The 24,220-nt window shown below is 54.0% G+C and overlaps 1 protein-coding gene across 1 annotated transcript in view; it reads right to left on the bottom strand.

Moving 5' to 3' along the window:
* WHRN (whirlin) overlaps positions 1-11,442 on the bottom strand; it is a gene marked incomplete at both ends in the record, with an annotated part of 49,707 nt that extends 38,265 nt beyond the window's left edge. Inside the window, one exon of the mRNA XM_084272401.1 lies at positions 10,849-11,442. Coding sequence (XP_084128527.1) covers positions 10,849-11,442 — 594 coding nt within the window. The remainder of the gene's footprint in view (positions 1-10,848) is intronic.
* Positions 11,443-24,220: the final 12,778 nt, after the last annotated feature.

The following is a 24,220-nucleotide window of genomic DNA, read 5'->3' as shown; positions in this document are numbered from 1 at the left end:
GCAGGGACACGGCATGGAGAGGAGTCCTGGCATCCCCTGGGAGCAGCCAGGAGCTTGGGAAGACTTTGTACTGGTGAGACAGAGCCCAGGGAACACCCGGCTGGAGCTCTGCACTGCCAGGACCATAGGCTGCACCTCCCTCTCCTGCTCTCTGCCAAGCCAGCTGGGAACCCCAGGACATGGGTGGGCCAGTTCTGGATGAGCTGACTCAGACCAGTATCCAACGGCAGATCCAGCACTAAGACTCCTCATTGTTGCCCAGCAAGCAGGATTACTCTCTCCTCCCTTTCATTTTAACTTCTCAGGGCTGGTGAGAAGGAGCCAACTGACAATCTGGGGACCAGAGGTGCTAATTACTGACAGACCAGGGACCCACACAGACAGCTTCTTCAACACATAGAACCACAGACTGGTCGGGGTTGGAAGGGCCCCCAAGGATCACAGAGTTCCAATCCCCCGCCACAGGCAGGGCCACCAACCTCCAGGCCTGGAGCTACACAAGGTTGCCCAGGGTCCCATCCAACCTGGCCTTGAACACCCCCAAGGATGGGCCATCAACCCCCTCCCTGGATAGCCTGTTCCAGCCCCTCACCATTCTCTCTGTAAGCATCTTTCTTTCCCTGCCATCACGCCATCATTCTGGTCAGGAAGGACCATACCTAGCACAAAGGGCAGGACACATTTTCCAGCTGCTCTCCCTAAACATCCACTAATCAGCAGGAATTATTTTCCAGCCCTATCACAACAGCTTCACCTCTAGCCTGGCCTCCTGGAATCTGTTTGCAGGTGTCCCAACACCCATCTGAGCGCTGAGTTTTGGCTGACTGCATCAGCCCTTGGTGGAAGGGGGGGGTTCCAATGGGGTTCAGAGGAGGCTACGAAGATCATTAAGGGCCTGGAGCATCTCCCCTGTGACAAAAGGCTGAGTGAGCTGGGACTGTTCAGCCTGGAGAAAAGAAGACTAAGGGGGACCTTATTAATGTTTATAAATATCTTAAGGATGGTATGCAGGGAGAAATGGGCAGCCCCTTTTCAGTGTCTGTGGGGACAGGACAAGGGGCAATGGCTGCAAGTTGGAGCATAGGAAGTTCCACACCAACACGGGGAAGAACTTTTCCCCAGTGAGGGTGAGGGAGCGCTGGGACAGGCTGCCCAGGGGGTGTGGAGTCTCCATCTCACACCGCCCTGTGCAATATGAGCTGGGGAGCTGCTTTGGCAGGGGGGTTGGACCCCATGAGCTCTCAAGGCCCCTTCCAACCCCTATGATTCTGTGGTTCTGTTTCCATCACTGTACCCTCCTCCCTTGCAAGCCTTCAGGCTGCCAGTCCTGGTGCTCGGCAGCCCAGCCACTGCTTCAACATTCCGCACTCTGCCATTCCCCACTCCCAGTGATGTGCCACGCTGCCAGCGAGCTTGCATGAGTCTGCTGGCCTCAATTTTGCTGTCAGGCCCACTTAGAAAGCAACAACAGCAAGTGAGAGGGCCAGCACCTGCCCACACGAACACCACAGTTCCCACCAAGCAGGTCACCCCAGCTCCAATGGAGAGAAAGGATCAGCTCTGGGTGGGAATAGCACAACGGGGAACTTCTGGCTCACAGTTGTCTCTGTCCAATGATTGCGTATACCACCCCAAAAACAACAGCTTAATTCAGCCTGTGAGCCCTTTGGGAAAGGGTGTTATTTGATGGGCCCTGTGAGTCTAACCCATCTGCAGCAGGCCATTAGAGAACTCCACCTCCTTAATCCCCTCCGCAGCATCTCTGTTCCCTTTCTCAAGCCATTTTGGGGACTTGCTACAGGTTGTTACGTGCTGCTTTGTTTCAGTCCAGACAAAATTTCACTTCACCCCACATACGATGCATGCGAGGACAAGGGTAGGAAAGGTTTACCACCAGCACCAGAGCATCCAAGCACTTCTGCTGGAAGACAGGCCGAAGGAAGTCATTTAGCCCAAGCAGCGCCAAAGCATTTAGCTGGGAAACAGTCACCAATTGCCTAGAAATATTATTAGGAGAAGCAAGTGCCAGAGAGAAGGGCAGATCGATTCCATAAGGCCACTGATCTCCTGACAACACACCATTTAATTCTCTATCAAGCCCTTTGAGAGTGAAGTAGATGGCTTAAAAAAATAACAACAAAAAAGGAAGCACACATCTCGTGTCCCTGCAGTTATTACCCTTTACAAAGCCAAGCCCAAGCCACGATATACCATGTTCTTTGCTAAGATCGACCCTGACAGCAGCCACCCTTCCTGGCACCCACCTGTGCCCAGCCACCACCTCTGCCCAGCACATCCTGCCATACCAACGGCTTCCCTCTCCCACCTTCACTGTTTTCCCCTCGTTCTTTCCACTTCGAGGGTGCTAAAAGGTTGAAGGCTGTGTAGAAACATCTTCCAGGCCTTCAGAAATCCCCACCACCACGGTAGGAACAGCGATGTCAGAAATCAATGGCAATTAATCACCGGCATTCTTCTGGCAGCCGGAACAAAACACACGTCTCGTACGGATCCAGCCCACTCGCTCACCTTTGCCGCTCATGAAGTGAGCAATCCATCCCAATTGTGGGCAGATCACAGCTTGATACAAGAAGCATTAAATATGAGCCATCCTCCCCCTCGCTACAGGCACAAGCTGTTTTCTTACGGCAATAATAAGCCTTCCCAGAGCCCGTTGGCTTCTCGGGCTGCTCAGATAATGGGCAGCTGAGCACTCGCTCCCTGTGCGAGCTGTAAAGGTCAGCACGCAGGTTATCAATCACTGAAGCACCACACAGTTTTCCACCAAGTTCCCCCCCCGCCCCCCCAAAAAAATGTAAGGCACGGACTTGAAAATAAAGCTGGGAAGAGGAAAGAATCACAGAGGTACCACAGGAGGGAGGCAGAGGGAGCTTTTACAGCACCCACGAGAGGGAACAATTCGCACAAGTTTGTCCAGACACTATTTCCTGAGCTATCATGGGGTGTTCCTGCTGGACCTGGGTAGTTTTAAGCTCCTGGGTTCAGCCACACTGAGCAAAACCATCTCTGTGCCAGGGGAAAGGATGAGGCTCCCCGCGTCTCTTACGGAGGTGAGGGGGCTGCAGGGATAGGACTGTGAGAGCTTTTCCAGGGCGATGGGTCGAGCTGCATCAGCTAAGCAGTTTCTCTGCACGCAGAAGGGACAGGGCAGGACACAGACCTGCCTGCCCCACAAGCTTGCTCCAGCCACCTGCTGCAGGCAGGACAAGTTTAAAGCTACTACAGCTCCCACTACACACCTTGGGTAAATCCAAAGATGCCAACTCCTGTAAAAAAGCATCAGGAGAGATTTTCCCCTGTCCCAGACTGTGGTCGAGATGCTTTGGATCAAATGTATCAGCTCCCCATCTTGCCTGACAGCCAGGGAACTGCTTCTGTGCAGAGGAACCGGGGATGTGTCTGTGCTGACGTAGGCAAAGAGGTCATCCCTGTGCAGCGAGGATGGGGCGGCTGGGATGGAGGAAAGTGGTACAGGGAAAAGCTGACACGGAGGCAGATGGGGAGACAGGGAGAAGGAGGGATGAAGGGAAGCGGAGGCACTCCAGATGGAGCTGGGTGAGAGGAGCTAGAGGAAGGAGGTGGGTAACACAGCACAGAGGGGGTGAAACAGCCTCCCCCCTGTAGGGAAGATAAATGGGGATTACAGGAGGAACAGTCCAACCTCTCCCCCTCTCCCAAGGCAAAGGTGACAGCAGTTTGGCTTTCAAGTAGTGGCACTTATGCAAATGTATGCAAATGGATGCATAATTATGGTGACTGAACACATTTAGCCCCAAGGCATCGGGAAGCCCGTGTCCCTTTCACCTGGAAAGGTCAAATGAAACCTTAGCTCCAGGGCCCTCTCCCTAACCCCTCCAAGGGCTGGCAGGTCCCATCCCCCCTTCAAGACCATGTCTCTGTCACATCCCACCCCCACAGCCCTGGTCACTGCCCAGCGTACCCCTCAGGCAAGGCCAGGACAGTCTCAAACCCATCAGAAAAGCAAAGTGCAAGCCTGGGAAGCTGTTTAGGTGCCTTTTGGGGTAGAGGGTTGCACAAGGGGAATCACCACCACCCCCATTTCCTCTTGTCTTTTCTCTCCATACCAAACAATTCATGCATTAACAGGATTGCAGGGGTTGGAAGGGACCTCCAGAGCTCATCGAGTCCAACCCCCTGCCAGAGCAGGGTCCCTATGACAGGTCACACAGGTTGGTGTCCAGACGGGGCTGGAATCTCTCCAGAGATGGAGACTCCACACCCCCTGGGCAGCCTGTCCCAGGGCTCCCTCACCCTCACCGGGAAGAAGTTCTTCCGCAAATTGGTGAGGAGCTTCCTGCACTAATAAATGCTGAACAGCAATGCTGATCAATGTCACAAGAACCACCACCAAGCCCATACTGCCTCCATAGGGCTAGTTACTTGAGGAAATCCTAACTTTGAAACAATCAATAGGGAGACACCAGCCGGACACACTTGCACCAAGGACACCAGTTAGTGCCTGCCAAAGCTGAGACCCTTCCAGCCTTCCCCAGAAGTACTAGGATGTCCTGGAGAGTCTCAGATGCAGTTTCTGTGTTGGACAAGAAGAAGCTGGCAGGAAGACTGCCTCCAGACTGCCCAGGTCCCCACTTCACCTGTACTTACTAAACACTTGGTGGTCCATGACAGGCAGGATTCACAGAGCACCCAGTCGAAAGAAACTGAGCCAACTCATTCTAGCAGACACACCGTCAGTTCAGGAGAGGGGATTTAGAGCCGAATAATTCTCCAAGCAGACATGGCATTGAGGAAGGTGTCAAGAAAATCCATCATCTTCCCTGAGGACAGAGGAACTCAGTAGAAGATTTTAACTCCCCAGCTATGCTGCACACTAATGCTTTTGTTTTCTTCTAATGGCCACTGGAAGGGAAGACAGGCTTTTATCCTTCGGGTTATCTTATCAATTTCTCTACTGAGGCGAAACTGTTTATTTACAAGAAGCCCACTAAATAACATTGATGCTCCAAGAACTCAAGGATGCCCTAACAGTACCAACCCTGATGAATAAGCTGGTACCCACACTGAGCACTATCATCGTTGTGTTAGGAGGAGAGGAGAGATTAAGGACTTCATTGTAATCTTTTACATCAGTGTAATGACATTTGCTTTCATTAGGGCTGATTGTGATTTGCTGGTGTAATGAAGGGAAACAGATGACGACGTAACTTGTCCACTGAGGGAAACTGGTGGGAGAGCTGCAAACAGAACCTGCTCCCATTGCCCGTGCAACAGCTTAACCCCCACTCCCACAGATGCTCTCTGCACACGCAGGATCACCCCTCGCCAAGTTACACGTGACATTAATTGATCAGCTCGGATTAGCTCGCAGTGACAACAGAGCATCAGTGAGGTCCCCACGACTGCATGCCTGCATGCCATCACATCTGCCATGAGGCCAACAACATCACTCGCCAGGGCTACGTGCTGTAACTGCCACCAGCCCTTCCCTTTAAGAAGCATGAGAATTTAAAATGCAAATCACCCCGTGACCAAGTGTGACCTCTTTCCCTCCCCCTTTTTTCCTAGGGAGGGATCCTGGTGACATTACCCTTCCCACCTGCTCTCTCCCAGCTCAGCTGGCTACAGGAGTTAAAATGGGAAGCACTCTCAGGTCAGAAAGTGGGGCAGAGGCCTGCGGCCTTGCACAGCGCCTGCGGTTGAAGCTGTAGGTCCTTTTTTATGTGCCATTCTTGGGGTGGGTTTTTTTTTTGTTTCTAACCAAACCTAGAGACTAAAGGATTGTTTACTGCTCTAACTATTGAGGTAGATGCTAGTCACATCCTTCTTCTCCATGCTTCAGCTACCCAAGACCCCTCGGGAAGGGGAAAGGTTTCTAGCCTCTGGATCAGGCAGGGACGTCTAAAAATAGAGACGAGCAAGCAGGCCTTTAAAGGAACGAGCCTGGTATCCTCACAGAATCAGGGGGTCGATGCATTGCTTTCACCCCCCATTCATCCCAATCACGTCTCTGCACGATGGTCCACAAGAAAAAAGCCCTGGGAAGAGTTAAAAACCAACCAGAGCAGCCAGGCTGCATTCATTCCCACCGGCAGCCACAACACCCGTACGGTGCAGCGGCGATTACCAACTACAGCAAATAAGCAGCCTCAGATAAGGATAATCAATTAATTGGGCATCACATGAAACAATGAAATGAGATTTGCTTTCCTCTGAGCTGCCTGGAAGGTAAAATTGCTCTAAATATGCTTCTGAGGCTCAGGGCTGCACGTCCCTGCTGTCGCTTCTTGGCCGTCTTTTGATACAGCAAATGCCCAGAGCCTGAGCAGCCAGAGCCCTTTCTACCACGTATGAAATATGATGGTCTCTGAAGGCACCACTTTGCTTGCCATGGCGAAAGGCCAAATTAATAGAAAAAGAGTTTTAATCTCCTTTTAATTATTTTAAATGCCCACTTGACACTATGAGAGCAAGCGATGGACAGGCTGCTGGTTTGGAAGGAGCGGAAACCTCCGCCTGAGCTGAGCCTGTGGTGGCTGGTGATGTGATGCTGCTCTGCTGTAGGGCAGCTGTCCCAGGCATGGCTGAGACAGGGATGCAGAGGGACAGCAAAGCCTGGTGCTGCCTTCTGGAGACCTCTGCCTCATCTGTAACAGAGCTGCCTCATCGCGAGCCTTCCCCTGGTCCCAGCACATCTGCAGCAAAGCCCACAGCTTCTCTCTGAAGCACCCCAGACTGCAGACTGGGTACCCCAGCAGCTTATTCCTTCACAGCAAACCCCATTCGAGCCCATACATTCACACCGCGACGGAAGAAACGCACTCCCTAAGACGGATGCACACCACTTAGCCTGGTTTGGGTTATTCTGATCGAGCTCACTGGATTTGCCCAGCACGAACAGAGACACAGCAGGGCAAATGGTGGAATCTGGGCAGCTCTCGAGGTTGGTGTAGCTCATTAAGTCAAATCCTCAATCAGCAATGATCCATCATGATACTTTACACTTTCTCTCGTTCCCTTCCTCCCTAAACAATTAAAAGGACATAAAAACCTACTGCAGAGCACCAAAAGTAAAGGACGGGAGAGAAAGGGAGCACTTGTTTAATGCAAACCCCAGAGCAGAGGAGAAATATCTCCTTGTGTAATGTTTTTACTGTCTAAAGCTCTAAGTAGCTCAATTTTAACTGCTCTGGACAAAACAGTACAGTTTATCAATAGAAGCTTTCAGCACAACTACTACGACACCAGCCGCATACCGTGAAGTGATGCTGATGAACACCAAGCAAGCCCTGAGAAGATGAGAGACAACACGAACTTCTCCGCTCGCACCGTAATTCAAATCGCAGCGATCTTTTGCTTAGAGTGCACTCTTGAACGCTGGGATGATGGAGCTGTAATTGTAATGGAGTCATTTAATTTTGATTTGGATGAAACAGAGAGCACGAAGCAGCCAAGGCAGAAAGCACTGCCACTCACACGGAGGTTAAGCAGCCGGTCATTAAGTGAATTGATTTGGAGTGCTTAGGTAATCTTGTCATTTAAGTCAGAATCCCACTTTTTTCATCTTATTTACACCAAAGTATCTACAAACCCACTGCCAGCAGGCAGCTTTCAGCTGGGGCAGTGTGTGGCTCAGTAGCCCTGTCGCCTTCGCCCAGCGCCACGGCAGTTTTCCTTCGGTGCCATGATTCCATTTTTGGTACCTCACGGCTCTGAGCGATGCCTGAAAAAACAAGGCAGAAGACAGAAATTCCTCCTACCTCCCCCAAGCAGTGCCTCTCTCCTCCATGAGAAGGGTGCTGGAAGCTGCTGGGGTACCACTCCTGCATGGCCAGACACGCATGAAAAGGAAGGCAAATGAGCTATCACCACTCCTAAAATGAATGCAGTAAAGCGAAGGCAGTAACTGCTGCGTGAACGCTCTTGTGAGACCACACAAACGAGGTAAGACTGTGTTATTTATTCACTGCTCCATCTGAACAGCTGCCTCCCTGCTTGTACTCACAGCCAGGCATCGCTGAGCACCCCGACAGACAGAAAGTTGATTTCTGGGTCGGAACATCAGCCCATCACGCTCACCCTGGAGCGAGCGGCGTGCCCGGGAGCAGGCCAGGCATCCTGATCCCTGCAATCGTCTTACACCCTGAAGAACTAGCTTTGACAGCTTCGCTCACAACACCACGTTCTGCATATTATGAATAACAACACCGTCCCAGACAGACAGTTTCTTGCTGCAGGACAGTCAAGACAGACATGCAGCGGGGGGGAAGCGCTCCTTCTCCAACAGATGGAGAGCAGGACCATCGCTCCGCACACGGAAACGGAGCCGTGCTTTAATCAGACAGCTTCTGAAGGAGACAGAGTTCACATCTGCGTGTCCAAAGCAGACAGACAGTGCTGGGGAGACGGAGCGATGTAGCCACAGTTATGTATTAAGAAAGCCTCCCTCTGCTCCCTTTTCACCCCCACTCTGTATTTGATGGAGTACGTTGCACACGTACATCCCAGCATCAAACTCACTCTGGTACCAGCCTGTTTATCCAATGTTTCTCTCGCCACTGACCTGCTACTGAGCAGGATGACAGACATCAGTGAGGGTGTTGGGACACAGCGAGGTTTGCTCTGCTTGAGGAGACCAGACCAGAGCCAGAGCCCTTTGCAGAGCTGTTAACACATCAAGACTGAGCCCGAGATCCCAGGTTTCAAGGGGAAGCAGAGAACACGGGGTCAGGCCACCCTATACATCACCACCTCTTGTCCCTGCAGCTCTGACACCCTGCGTGATGTACAAACCATTAGCCTGAGGCATTTGCATCATAACCCCCCAAAACTGCCCTTCAGCATCACTGAGTGCTCTCTGCAATTCACCCACACCCCCAACAAACACAGCATACCGGGACAAATTAACACTTGCTTAATTTTAAAATCTCCAAAAGAACTATTATAGCTGTACTGTAAATCACCCCACCACCCTTCCCAGGGACATTTCCACCACAGCTACGTGGGGCTGAAACCCTTCCCCGCTGTGCAGGAGCTGCACACGATGAACCTGGGGTCTGAAGAAGTTCAGCTCAACAAAGCAGACAATTTTGAAGCTTCTCCTTTGTATGAAGCTCATGTTAGCCAAACGCAGCTCCTGTCACAGAGCTGCCCCTCAGCAGACAGCATCCTACAGGAATTATTTCTGTGCAGGGACCGCTTTGTATCACTCACTATTAATCGTGTCTAAAAGACATCGTGTACATTCTAGAGAACAAGCAGAAAGCGATGTGAATTACCCAGGGTGGGCTGAATTAGAGATGAAGTCATTGAACAGACCAGAGAATTCCTGACACCTGGTTTCTACCCATCCCGATACTGCAGCCAAAAAATGTAGGGTTTTTAATCACAATCCTCTGGGCACAAAATTGCAGACTAACTTCCAAAAGCTTCCACCCTGGTTCTCCTGCCATTTGGAACAACAAAAAATTCCTACAAACCTTTTCTCTGCTCTCAAGATTACTGGGAATTCATTTACCAGCCTGGAAGATGTGCCCTTGCCTGGGGCACTGATTGAAAGCAGGGGCAGGCAGCAGGCAGGTTGGCTGTGAAGATGCTGTTCAAAGCCATGCAAGATTAATGCTCCGTCGGAGGGACGCGCTGCACGGCGCGGGCTGCCAGCAGAAGCGCTTTAGCTTATTAGGGAAGAATTAAAGCACAAACAGCCGCGGAACAGCCCTTGGCACCCCAGATCCCCGCTCGCCACTCGCTGCCTACAAATCACAGCCCTAAAATTCGATTCTCCAGCTCGGTAGGTTTGTGACCGGCAACGCTGTGCCACGGGAACCCCCTGAGCTGAGCCCCCAGACCACAAGCTCGGACCTGTGAAGGGGCTGGATCCCTCACACGCAGATTTCTGCCCGCAAACAGCGGGTGACAGGTGGAAGTCCCACAGTTCATGCCCCCCTTACGTGGAAGCTACATCGGTAGCACCCCACTGCTGTGTCCAACAGGTCTCGGGGGCACATGGGCTGCGGTAAGAGCCGGGGGTACTTCAATTGGGGACCCGCTCCCCTTCCCCCCGGCTGTCGGGGGAGGGTCTGGGAGTTGCTTTGGGCACCGTGCAGCCCTAAGCGGGGGAGGAGGGGAGCGGGGGGGAGCGCTGCTCAGACGCTCCGTGCCTCAGCTCCCCCACCTTTGGGAGGAAACCCTGGTGTAGCGGCGGGGGTACATGCCTTGGAACGCGGCTCCGGCAGATTCCCGGCTTCCAGGAGCCTCTCATCGCGCACGGAAACCCCGAGCGGCACCGCCGCGCTGCCATTGCAAAAATTAAAGGTCTCGCTTAGCCCTGAGGGGACGAGCCCGGCCGTCCCGCACCGCGGCCGGTGCCAGCTCGGGGCCGCCGTGCTGCCATCCCCGCTCAGCTCACCGCAAACTTCCCCGCTCGGCTCCAGGCACCGCTCCTGCTGCCCGTGCGCCGGCGGGACCAGCCCGGGATCCCCGCCACGACGCGGACCCGGAGCCGCTCGTCTCCGCACAGCGATGGGGCTGCGGGTTTCCTCCCCGCCCCCTTCCCCCGGCTTCCTGGAGAGCCGAGGGGACACGCAGGGGCTTCTGTCCCACCGGCTGAAGCGGGATGGAGGTGGGAGAGGGGATAGGGAGAAGCGGGACGGGGCGCACGGCGACAACGCCCGGAGAGAACGGGAGGCAGCGGGGCGGGGGGGGACACGCACAGCCGCGGGCTCCGGAGGGGCAAAGCGCGGCTGAATCGCGGGGCCGGGGCCGGCTCGGAGGAGGTGGGACGGGGCGCACGGCGGCCAAACGCCGTGCCGGGGCGAGCCGGAGCGGCGCAGCTCGGAGCCGCTTTACCTTGACAGCCTCGGCGTGGGTCACCCCGTCCAAGGACTTGCCATTGACGCCCAGGATCTGGTCTCCGACGCGGAGCCCCTCCCGCTCGGCCAGCGAGCCCGGTTCTACCAGGGACACGTAGATCCCGACGCCGTGCTCGGCCCCGCCGCGGATGCTGAAGCCCAGGCCCTCGTGGGCCTTGCTCCGCCGCAGGGTCACCTGCCGCAGCTCTCCGGGGACCACGGGTGGCGGGGCGGGGGCCGGGCGGCCGGGGGGCGGCAGGTAGGGCCCCTCGGCTGTGTACTGGTCGAAGAGGAGCTGGTCGGAGCGCGGCAGGACGAGGCGCAGCAGCGGCAGGAGCTGCCGGCGGCGGGGCCCGTCGAGGAGGGCGCGGAGGGAGCGCACCAGGTCGCAGACGTTGCGGCGGCCGTGGTAGGCGTTGAGGCAGAGGATGAAGCGCTCCCGCTCCGCCTCGCTCAGCAGCGCCGTCAGCGCCTGGTGCAGCCGCCGCACGTTGGCCGACAGCGGCCGGGGAGCCGGCCCCGCCGCCGAACCCAGCGAGCCCGAGGAAGAGGAGGAGGAGCGCACCGACACGCCGTCCAGCTCCGCGCTCATCGTGCCGGGACCGGCACCGGGACCCCGCCGGCCCCGACCGGCGCCGCACGCGCCTCTCCGCCTGGACGCGCGCGCTCGCCGGCGCCTCGCGGCGGCTCCCCAGGAAGTGACGTGCCCGCCGTTGCCGGGAGACGGGTTATACAGAGCGGCCCGGCGGCGGGACCGCGCCCCCCCCCCCCTCGCCCCCCCCCTCCCTCACACCCCCTCCCCTCCCCGCCCCAGCCCCGCCCCGCCGGACCGGTGCTCAGCGCGGCCGCTCGTTACCCCGCCCCGCCGCCGGGAGAGGGGACGGCACCGGTTCGACGGGGCGGTATCATCTCCACACTCCCCCACCTCCGCTCCTCCCCCCAACGTGGGCTGAGGCCTGCGCGCAGCTCATCGCAGGGGTGAGCCGAGCCAGGCCGGGGCGTAAAGCCCCTCGGCTCCTCCTCCCAGCGGGGCCGGGTCGCCTCTCCCGGGACCCACTCCCCCGCCGCCCTGACCCCCCGCACGGCGCCCGGCCCCTCCCCGCGGCGGGCTGGAAGGGGACCCGCCGGGATGCTGCCCCGCCGGGAGTCAGTTTACCCCCCGGGAGAGCAGCCCGGCCCCGTTACTTGACCCCGTGGCTGTTTTTCCATCGCCCGCTGTTCCAGAGGGCGGGGTGTCGTTAAATTACAGCCCCGGTCGGTATAACCGGTGAGCTGTAGCACAGGTAACGCATCCATCCAGCCGTGATTCCGCAGAGGACTTCAGCACGGGGTGTCGTTTCAATCACAGGGCAGCGGGATTTCGGCACGTGTGTTACTGGCAGGGTCTTGGAGCCATTTGTGACATACAGGCTCGGAGTCGAAACCAAACTCACTGCAATTAATGCCCTTCATTAAGCAAATACTGGCCGTGTCAGGCAGCCCGGAGAAGCTCGTCCTCTGAAGGAAGATCCCAAACCGCAGCCCTTATCAGTGGGATTCACAGGCACACCCTGCCCCACACCTCACCACACACACTTTTTCCTGCTTCCACCCCCCTAACTTGTGACTTTGGATCCAAACATCAAGCAGCAGGATTAGGAGCCAGTGCAGAAATCCAGAGGTGGCTTTTCCAGCTGCTGGATGACTTATTTCTCCCTACATGAGCTTTCAGTTTCTTTGGCATCTCCGGAGCACAGACCCATCTCCATCACCCGAAATCTTTCTGTCTTCTGTAAAGTCTCTTCTATCCACTGCAGTGGAGGAGGATTAAGCCTAATTTATCAGGCACATCTTGGTAGCAGTGGAAGTCGTTTTGTTCGTGGGTATGATGGAGGAGCTCTAACAGCTGCATTACGAGCAGTTTTATGTATTAAAGCTGCGTTGGAGCTTTTCGATGCCTTGTTTTAAGCAAAGCTAAACAAAGCAGATTGCTAATTGAAATGCGGGTTCTAACTGTGGGTGATAAATAAGCAGATGGAACAGTCAACATTGCTGGGAAAAGGGACGATATAGGACAGCGAAGTGAGTGAAAACACAAACACGCCTACGTCAGCCAAACAAAATAAGGGCAACCGAGGTACCGCCTGTCTGTGAGATGCACTCAAACACAGTTTTAAGGCTTAGTACCCTTCTGAAAGACTCCTCTCCTCTGTTTAAAGCCCTACCATTGCCATAGCACGGTATCTGAGCATCTCCAGCCTCCTGCTGTCCCACAGGACCCCCAGGTCCCTCTCACCTACGCTGCTCTCCAACAGCGCAGTCCCCAGCCTACACTGGTACCTGGGGTTGTTCTTCCCTAGATGCCAGACCCCACACTTGCCCTTGTTAAATCTCAGCCCCACACCTGAATAAAACCTCTCAGAGCTTTCTCAGCTTAAGTAACCCTACTGGACAAATGCCTCCCAGTAGCTCACAATACCCATGTGAGGCTGCATGGCTCAGGGGGACAGATTCCCACAACCATAAATCAAAATAGTCCATTGAGAGCAGGAGCTCTGCTGGCTGGGGGGTGGCAGCGAGCTCTCAGGGTGCAACCTCAGTGCCAGGGAAAAAACAACATTCCTCTGCAGCCCTCCAGGTGAGTGGTCCTTTGGAGTGGGGAGTAGTGAACGCTGAGAGTCCGTGTCTGCTCCTGATGCAACCATGGGCTGAAGCAGATCTCTGCTACCCCTCAGCTCCAGAAGGTCACAGAGCTCCTTGGAAGAGCCCAGCGCAGGGCCACCAAGGTGATGGAGTGGAACCCTTTCCTTACGAGGAGAGGCTGAGGGAGTTGGGCTTCTCAAGCCTGGAGAAGAGGAGACTGAGGGGTGACCTCATCAATGTCTATCAATATGCAAAGGGTGAGAGTCAGGAGGGCAGAGCCAGGTTCTGCTCAGGGATGGCAGCGACAGGACAAGGGGCAGCAGGTGAAGCTGGAGCAGAGGAAGCTCCACGGGAATGTCAAGAGGAACTTTGTCACTGTGGGAGTGACAGAGCCCTGGGACAGGCTGCCCAGAGAGGTTGGGGAGTCTCCTTCTCTGGAGACATTGAAACCCAACTGGATGTGTTCCTGTGTGATTTAGTCTGGGTGATCCTGCTCTGGCAGGGGGTTGGACTGGATGATCTCCAGAGGTCCCTTCCAACTCCTGATGTTCTGTGATACACAGACACCAGTGATGAAACTCCAGCACCCTCAGATGCAGCTCAGAGCTGAACCAGAGCAGCTGGGCACTGCAGCTCAGCTCCCAAACAGCATTTCAGACCCAACACCTAGCTTGTGCAGCTGAGTGCCTTAAAGCTATCAGGAGCCAAAAAGGTGTTATTAATTTTCTTTTTTAAATCACCCTTGCAGCACAAAATAATCCCATGCATTTGCTAAGTGCCAGATGAATAAATTGCCTAACCTTTCCACTTTAATCCACCGTAATCACTTTCCAGAGCACTCGCTGAAAAGTGAGCTCCATGTTTCCAGAGCAGCTGCACTCCTAATTAAAAGGCAGTGTAGCAAGAAGGCACCAAAATGCAATTCTGGTTGGAAATACCTTGCTGCAGAGGTGGAGGACTGAGCTGAGCTGCGAGGATGGCCAGGGAAGGAGCGGCAGCTGCTAGGCTCCTTAAGAGAGCATTAGGAGCCGTCTGGCACTCAGGGCTGCCTCCTGGCTAAATCCCAGTTTAGCAGATTGGCTCCCAATCCTCTGTCCCTGGCCGGCTGGACTGGTTTGTGTGGCCCAACATGTGCTTTCCTCAGCAGGGCCAGAGAATCAGCTGAGTGCTGCAGTTGAGCGGTCTGCAGAAATAGCCGAGGCGGAGGAAAAAGCATCCTGAGGGTTTTCTAGCAGAAGGGCTGGGTACCACGTGCCCAGCACCATCCCACCCGTTGTCTTCATGGTAAAGCTGAACCCAGCACAATTCCAGCACCAAGTTCCCCACCCTGCTGGCTGCTCCATCTCTTCAGCTCCAGGTACGACAGGCAGACATGGGATTTAAGGAAAAGCCCTAGGAGCAGTGAGAAATCATCATTTCAAGGGGGATTTTCTCAGCTCTGAGTTATGAGCACCAGTGTAATCCACTCGCAACGGGAGTGTTTCCAATTTACGGGCGCTGCCGTGCTTAATCAGACCACGTCCAATTTGACACGTCCCAGCGAGCAGCCAGCAGTAGGTACTTAAGAGCACAGCTCGAGCAGGCAGAGGAATGGGGGAACTCAGACACTTCTTAAATCCTTCTGTACCTGCGGACCCACAAGTCTTTACGCTCATATTGCTCAGTGCCACACTGTTCCTGAGCAAAACCAGCCCGAAACGGCCTCAACTGGGCAGGAATTTGTTGTTTTCCAGTCTGCAGGAGAAGATCAAAGATGGGAATTGTAATTTCAGACCACAGAGACATACTGTTCCATGGGGTTGCAGCCTGTCAGCCACTTAGGTGCTGCTCGGATTAAAAAGTTAATCGAATCAGAGAGCGATGGTTTCACCTGTCTTACCAGAAATATTTTGGCTGGTGCTGTTGGAATGCTTTGACACTTGTTAAAACCCAAAGCAACTAAAAAAAACCCCTCAAAACAACATTTTTGGGAAAGCATTTGCTTTGGCTGAAGCTACATTTTCTGGTGAAAAAACCCTTTCTGACCGTGGTGGGTCAGCCCCAAGCAGCAGCTGAGCATCACAAGCCACTCACTTCCAGAGGAGAGACAGGCAGAGCCTCTGTGGGTTGGGGTAAGGACAGTTACTGACAAGATCACTGTGAACATGCAACAATAACAGCCAATTACACTCACACCAGGCGATAACACAGAGTACCTTACTGACCTGATGATGACAGAGTGTTGCCAGACATAAGGACCCACTCAACCCTCCCAGGCTGCACTCAGTCTGTCCTGAAGGCACCAAGCCCTTGCCCTTCCCCTCTCCCAGCCCCTTTTATGGGGGAGTGATGTCTGGTGGGGTGGAAACAGCACGGGCTAACTCAGCTCCCTGGGGCTAACTCAGCTCCCCCAGGCTGGCTGCTGGGGGAGGTTGACTCTGGCCTGGCCAGAAGTTTCACCCGGCTCTGCCCACAACACCCGGAGTGTAACTGCAGTGCCAGGGGATTTAAGAGCTGCAATCCTCCTCCCCTCTCCAGCAATTTCTTGCACTTAACGTTCTCTCCAGTCCTTTTTGAAATGCCTGAAAGAAAAAGCCACTTGCGTCACCGGCTTGCTTGCTTTTTTTAATACCCATCACAAATCATCTCCAAATCCCAATGGGGGCCTGGATGCTATGGAGAGGCAAAGTGGAGACTTGCTGAGGCAGATCAGGCTTTTTCGTTGCCTGATTTGGGCAGCTTGGCTGTTGGACTGCTCAGTGGATAAAGGACACAGAGCCTATTCCTGAAGCTGGGCTGTCCATAGGTGGGAGTGGTGAAGCCTCTGGACCCTGGCATATGCAACGCATGCAGAAGGAACCAGCCTCAGGGGAATGAGTAACAAGCTCCACAGGAGCTGGGCTGATGTATATTAACTGTGGAAATTATCAAGCCAGTTACAGTGTTCTCACTTAGGCGAGCTAGGTGGCAGAGGAGGACCGGCCAAGTTCACGTGTGCAGTGTCAAGATGCTCTGACAGAGGGGAGAGCACTGATTCTTTATGTTCTGTGTTGCCTTCATGCAGGATTTGGGCATTTACCTCACACACGGTGAGTGCCTAATTTATTCCTCCAGTCCCAGGTTCTCCTTCTGCCAGGCACATCGCTTCCCCAGCCCAGTCAGTCTCATCCTAGAAGTCTGCACACCAGAGCCTTGACTTCCCTGGGAACTACAGCCAAGGCCCCCAAGCTGGTGCTGGACATGCTCTCAAGCCCATCCCACAGGAGCTGGGCTGCTGACAGAAGTTGCTGTGGCTGGACAGTACCAATGTAGGAGAAGCACAGTCCTTTCCCGAAGGGCTCGCCAAGGGTATCTGGCAATTGGAGAACAGACCTGAGTGTTGCAGAGCTCCTGCCATCACCAGAGGGGTGGCAGCAGGGACAGGGAGGGGATTGTCCCTCTCTGCTCTGCCCTCATAAGGCCCCAGCTGGAATCCTGTGTCCAGAGCTGGGGCCCCAGTACAAGAAAGATGTTGGGACTGTTGGAGAGGGGTCAGAGGAGGCCATGAAGATGATCAGAGGGCTGGAGCACCTCCCATACAAAGAGAGGCTGAGGGATCTGGGCTGGTTCAGCCAGGAGAAGAGAAGGATGTGGGGGGACCTCATTCTCTGTGTCTGAAGGGAGCAGAGGAACAGGAGGGGAATCAGCTTTTTAAAAGGGTAGACAATGGCAGGACAAGGGGGATGGATTAAAGCTAAAGGAAGGAAGGTTTAAATTAGATATTAGGGGGAAGTTTTTTGCAGAGAGAGTGGTGAGGAGCTGGAACAGGCTGCCCAGAGAGGGGGTGGGTGCCCCGTCCCTGGGGGTGTTCAAGGCCAGGTTGGATGGGGCCCTGGGCAACCTTGTGTAGCTCCAGGCCTGGAGGTTGGTGTCCCTGCCTGTGGCAGGGGGGTTGGAGCTCTGTGATCCTTGGGGTCCCTGCCAACCCAGACCAGTCTGTGATTCTCTGATTCTGTGATTTGCACAAGTCCAGCCTCCCACTGGCTGGGAAACTCAGGGACTTTGCTCACACTGAGAATTAACAAACTCACGCAGGGCTAATCTAATTTGAAGACATTTATCTAACTCAGAGAAATGTATCTTGCAGGAGCCTGTCAGTCTAGCAGGATTTATGGGCTGCCCACGTCTTCTGCAGCAGTGAAAGTCCCAGCTGGCTGCCTGCTGCGGCACACACGATCCCCACGGGTCTGCATCAGGAGCACCGCTCAGCCAGCATCATGGTCCGATTGCACAGATGTGGGGGAAGGAACACATCTGGAGAGAAAAGGGGTGGGGGGAGAAGAAACACATCTAGGGAGAAAAGAAGTGGGGGGGCTACTCCTTACAGCTGCTCACCAGGAGTCTCAGCTCTTCTGTGCATCCCTCACGTTAGAGGCAGTGCTGTGTCCCAGGGGCAAGTGCCTCACAAAAAGAGTCACCTGGGAGCAACTTGCTTGTGCTGTGACAGCCCTGACGCTGCCAGAGCACCCGGCAGCTCCCCCTGGCTCAGGGCTGTGCTCCCTGTTCCACCACTGCCAGAGTTATGGGGCTGAGATGCTTGCCAGCTTCTGCCACGGGAGCGGGGAGGTGAGTGAACCTTCCCATGAGCATCTCTGTCTCGGTGGGCATGATTTACACCTCGTTTCCACCCTTGAGAGAAGTAATAGGGCCGTAGGGTCATGATCTTCATCACAAGCATCAGCACTCATCTTCTTCAGCCTACAAACCCCTCTCTGCCAGGAGGTGCTCTGCTCTGTTACTACAACCCTGCAAGATGACAATCAAAAGAACAGGGAAGGTTAACGAGGTACTAATCACTATTGATTTGTAGCATGTAGTGCAATAAATACCTACTGCCATCGATTAAACATAGAGGGGCAAAGGAACTGAATCAATCACATCTCATACCATTGGGGCAATGCTGAGGGATGCCAGAGGACCCATCTCCAGCACGAGGAGCTCAGCTGGCTGAGCAGCTACAGCCTCAGCTCCCCCTCAGCTCCCACCACAGCTCAGTAACCACGCTGTTACCCTGCCAAATCTTGCTGCTGGGGCTCCAGGAGATTTCACTGAAAAGGCCACGCTGGGGAATTAGGAGCCCAGAGGGATGGGAAGAAAAGCCAGGGCATGCTTGAATCCCAGATCCCTTCTCTGCAGGCTTTTCCTTGTTTGCCTCTAGCCCAGCTCATTTACTTGTAGGAACGAAGCATTTGGTGGAACAAATAGTGGCTTTAGCAAAAAAGCTCTTCTGAGCCTGAAAGTTCTCCTGGAGTGAGCAACATCCAGTAGTAAACAAGCAAACAAACAGCCTCAGAGTTGTCCTAATGTTTCTGAGAGAGGGAAAAGTGCTCCTATTTCTCTTAGGGAGGTGAGAACAAAGGAAACTCCCCAGGACCAGGTGTAGGTCCAGCCTCAGGACACAAGGGATGGCAGCACCGTGCTATGCTGAAGCTGGACAGGCAAGTGGCTTGGCTGCCAGTAGAGGATGAGACTAATTAAGGCTATGATCCCCTGACTCACACACACTAATGCCTGTGGATAGATCTCTAATGCTCTCAATTCATGCTCATTAGCACAGACAGCAGAGACAAGACAAGCATGTTATGTCATCGTTTAAATCCTGTCACATTTCCCCAATGACTCTGATTACATTCTAAAATATTTATCCTCTTCCCCGGAGGCAGGATTGGCTTTCCCAGGGAGCTCTGAACCCAGGAGCAGATCTGCTCCAGGCAAAACTCCCACACACGGCAGCAGTGAACTGATACCCCAGCCCTCCCCTTCCCTCCCCTTCCCCGTGCCCTAAGGAACGTGGAATTCCCCAGACACAAGCTTTGAAGGCACCAGCTCATGCTTCCCTACTTTTCAGGATGACTTTACATCTCAGCCTAGAGATAAGCCCAATATTTCCCAGTCACCTTTGCACGAGGAGGGAGAACTGCACCCGGAGGCGTGCGAGTGTGTGGCTGTGCCTCTCAGTGCATCAACACTCACACCCCAGTTAAACAAGCATGAAACACTTCTGCAGGCAGAAACAGCCTGTTTTTCTTGTAAGCCAAGCAGCAGGAGCGATGGGAATAAATATTTATGGAGACATCCTTCACTAATCAGTGCTGGCTGTATTGATACCAACCCCTGTATCCCCAGAGGGTGGTTCCAGCCTTCTGCTCTCATTGCCCAGTGACCTGTGGTGATGGGGTGGCTGCTCAGCAGCACCGTAGGGATGTAAAACAAATCAGTGTGCCTCAAAACCCCAGGGCAGAGAGCTACAGTACAGCACGGGTCACAAGCACACCTGTGCTATCCAAGGAGGGAATGTCTCCCACTGAGTCAAAGGCAGGCTGGATCCAGCCCATTCACTCTTCCTAGAAGCCAGCTATTCCCACCATCACTTTGCAGGAGGTACAGAGGGAAGAGGCTTGGCCAGGAGCACAAGAGACAACCCAGGGCACCCTCACCAGCACCCAGTGTATCCATTCCATCCCTCTCCTGCTTTATTTCCCCAGCTGGGCTATAAAAGAGATGTTGGTGTAGGTCTGAGACCTCTGTGTCTCCGCTGCCCTGCCTTTGGTACCGCAGACGGGCCCTTGGCGAGGCTTTTGCTGCAGGATCTCCCAGGGGAAAGGCTGTGGATTTCAGAGTGGGGGCAGGAAGAAATACCAGAAACCTGGATGGAGTCACATCTGCATTAAGAGACTGGATTTACGCTAGATGGCACCTGATCTCATCATTTCGGATGCGCAGAGTAAAGCCACCGGTGTCATTAGGCTGAAGGGTGTTATTCTTTCGCTAGGAGCCGGCTTTGTGGCCCACCCTGAGCTCCCAGCAGCAGCAGCAGCACTGAGCCCGGCAGCCAGCGCTGCTGTGAATGTTAAACACCCTTTGCATCAGCCCAGCCTGAGCCTCTTCAGAGACGCTGGAGTACCTGTGTCTGCTCAGCCCAAGCTGCTTTCCGACAGCCACTTCCAAAGGCCAGCGTGTGCCCGGTCTTTGCCTGACCTGAAGAACCCCCTCACTCCATGGAAGCAAAGGGAACTGGGAGGGCTCTGTCCTGCACCGATTAAACTTGGGGGTGTTAAGAGGCAGCAAAGCTGCCAGTGGGCCCTGACTTGGCTCACCAGGAAGATACAAACCACCCGTGCTGAACACTACCACAACAGCCCCTCAGGCAAGCGAGGATGCTCCAGTTCCAGTGAAGGGCTACAGAGAGGCCAACCCCAACTGCAAGCTCATGCCCCTCATCCCAGCTGCTTCCTGTGAGGACACAGACTGAAGACACAACACAGAAACCACGATCTTTGCAGCAACGATGCACGAGCTGCCTGAGGACCTGCCCACGGCTCGTGGGGATGGAGGGCTTGCAGGAGCCACTGTGACTTGCTCTGCGAGAAGGGGGAAATGCTGCTGTTTGGGAAGGGGAGAGAAGGATGCTTGGCCTCAGGCTTGCTCTGAGTACAGCATCCTCTCTTCTCCTCGTCATCAAGAGCCAATGCATTGAAGGTAGAAGCCAGCCTCAGCCCATGGACATGTCTCATGGCCATTTCCTGAATCACCAGCCTGAACCCGAGCTGAAGCTGCCCACCACACCCAGCTTCTGCCCCTAAATACTATTAATGAGATTCCTATCTAAATAAAAGCAGTGAAGTGCTAGATAACAGCCAACTGACAAAACGACCCCAACACAGACCAGCGGCAGAGTCAGCAACAGATCTCAGCCCAACATCCTGGCCCCTCGCCTGGACTCTTCTGCCTCTTGCTCTCTGCCCTGGGCTGGGGAGGAGATTTCTGCTCTGGGTTGCCACATGGCACCTTTGCCATGAGCCTCAGAGTAAGGTCACCATCATGCTGCTCTGAAGACATTCATAGGGAAATTATTCTGTCGCCCCCGAGCGCAGACAGTCATCACTTCAGCAGGAGGCAGCGACTAGATTACACGAGATAATTTAGTAGCTGACATTAAAAACATCTCATTTAGCCTGGAATAAAAATATCTCCCTTCAGCCTGAGCTATATTAAAATAGCTGGATTCATAGTAAGTTTTGAATAGCTGCTCACCTGGGCAGCTGAATGGAGATGGCCTCTTCCACGCCAGCATCTCCCCGTCATTGTGTCCCTGGTGGGAATCAGGAATGACAGCGGGCACTACCGGAGTAAATGGATTCTCATGTGGCTTAAATCTTCCCCTTTGGCACAAGAGATTTAATTTTCCAGCTTTACTATATGAATTGCTTTTTACCTTCTTCCCAGTGTGGGCCCGTGACCTCCGGCTAATAGGAAGCAGAGATGAATTCTGTTGCATCTCAAGCAGCTGTTGCTCTATTTGGACTTAATGCTCCACAGTGAGCAGAGCTCCGGCTAAAGCGACTGAGTTAATAGTATCCTGAATGAGACAAGCAATGGGGAGAGGAGATGTAATGGGATGTGGTGAGGGGGGGGTATTTTAAGCACTGGTTTATCTGACAAATTCCACAGCTATGTGTTCTGTGCTCCACTTCCCACCCCAGCCCATCAACGGGCAGATGAAAACAATTTTTACATGGCACAAGCAGAAGAGAAGCAATCAAATCCTTGCTCCCAGGGCAAGACTCAACTACAGAGCTGCCATTTCTGTAACCTTTGGAGACCTCCATAATAAAGGAATTACAGAAAATGAAGATAAAATCCTTGTCCAACCCCATTTTTGGGACAGCAGCTGCTCTGGGGTGCTGGGGGTTCACCGCAGGAGAATTGCCTCCCAAGCAGAGCAGCTGAAGGGGTCCTGGCACTGCAATGCCCAGATCTTTATGTGGCTTTAATTCCCCATCCTGGTGGGGTTTTTTTCTAATATCTGGAGCTGAGGAATCTGAATTTGCAGATTCCCCCCATGGAGGCAGCCAGCCCCCAAAGACACACTTGCTTCCTGTAACTGCCCAGCTCGAGCACATCTCCTGGGGGTACACACATGCAGCTCCACTCTCAGCTCCCACCACAACAAAGCACCTCTTTCAGAGAAGAAATCAAAGCACCTGATCTTAAAAATCTCCCTGCTCTGGGTCCCAACTCCGTGCTGAAGGCAGGAGCTGGCACACACACAGTGGTCTCCAGCCAGTGTTTTCTTTAGCAGCTCTAAGCCAGTGCCCCTTAGCACCCTGATTCTTTAAGTCTCTTCCATGCCCTGGTCCCTTTAGACCATCTGGGTACCCAGCTCATGGTTAGTGTTGCTCCAGTGGGTCACCACATCCGAACACAGCTCCTAGTTTTCTTCCCTGAGGATGTGCTTTGACCTGATGATCTAGGAGTGAGATGCTCTAGGAGGTGATGGACAGAGGGACTTCCAGCCATGAGGAAGTGCAGGACATTCTCACCTGCTATAATCACAATGGCACCTTTGGCTGCAACAGAGCTGTCGGATTTACAGCAGCTGAGGACCTGACAAGAGGACCAGACCCCAGGATCACAACCGTGGGACTCCAAGGGCCTCATAAAACCAAGCTTTTCATGTCCACAGGCTTCAAGAAACACTGACATCCCAGAACAAGCCAGAGGGGACAGAGCTGCCCTTCTGGATTGGCTCTCTGGAGCTCTGTAAGAGAAGTCAGAGGACATTTGCCACGCGCAGCTGGATATTAAACTTACAGTGAGGGTGTCTGGGCTTGTTTCCCAGCTTGGAGGCTGACACAGCTTGAAAACTCAGTTGGTTCACCTTCCCTCCCAGGTCTGACTTCTCCCCACCCTGCACCTCACAGCATCCCTCTGAATAAGGCATTAACCCAGCCAGAACGTTCAGCTCCCACACGCAGCCGTCTCATTTGAGCCTCACAGAGGCACGTTTTCAGCATCGCTTAATGAGGCTTCTCTACTTTGCATAAAACCTTGGCAATAAAACTGGTGAGGATGATAAAGGAGGCGAGCTGCCAGCTGATGGGTGGGGAGGGAGACAGACAGTGCTTGATACCCTCCTTCCCCTTCAGCACAAGCAGGAGGGCCACGAAGGCAACCACGCTGCTGCACCAGCAGCACTCCTGAGTGGAACTCATGACCCCTTCAGCATCCCACAGCCTGGAAAGGGTCTGTGTTAACACTCATCTGCTGCCCTGCCCAGCATCCTTGTCAGGGGCCTGCCCCAAGCCCCAGCTCAGCTCCCCAGGCTCCACAGCAACTCAGGAGCTGCTCCTCCCCACTCCAACACCTTGTGCTCAAGCCAGCACAGGGAAGAGAAGGGCACAGCTCAGGCCATGGGAGTTCATTTTATCTGGCCACATTCTCTCACTGCTTTGACAAAAATATTACTCTTAAACCAGAGGTCCCCACAGATTTTTAACTCTTTCAACCAACAAAATCCACAGCAGCTACTGCTGCTCTCCTACCTGGGTTCCACCTGGAGTAGCTGGCTACTACCCCTCCTTACAACCTCCAACCCATCCTCCCCAGGTGCTCTCCTTCTACCAACAAATACTCACTGGGGCTTGAAGCTTTCCACCACCTGAGCTCCTTCTTGCTTCTCCTCATTGGATTTCAGTGGGAGAAGGTGCTGTGCCTTGAGGGCTGTCAGCTATCTGAACAAAATACTCCAGGTAAATGAGCTGTTGGTGCAGCTGGATGGCTGGGGCTCCACTGCTGTATGGGCTGGGCTGGCTGTAGAAATGATTCCTCTTCCCTTTGCCCCGTTATCTCGGAAGCAGCTCCCAGAGCTGCAGAGGTGTCTCAGATAAGGTGGTCCCCATTGACAGCCTCCAGGTCTCTTTCTGTGGGGACACAGAAGTGAGGAGTCC

Source organism: Gallinula chloropus, assembly GCF_964237585.1.
Source record: "Gallinula chloropus genome assembly, chromosome: 18".
Classification (NCBI taxonomy): Eukaryota; Metazoa; Chordata; class Aves; order Gruiformes; family Rallidae; genus Gallinula; species Gallinula chloropus.
This window is presented reverse-complemented; position numbering and strand designations above follow the sequence as displayed.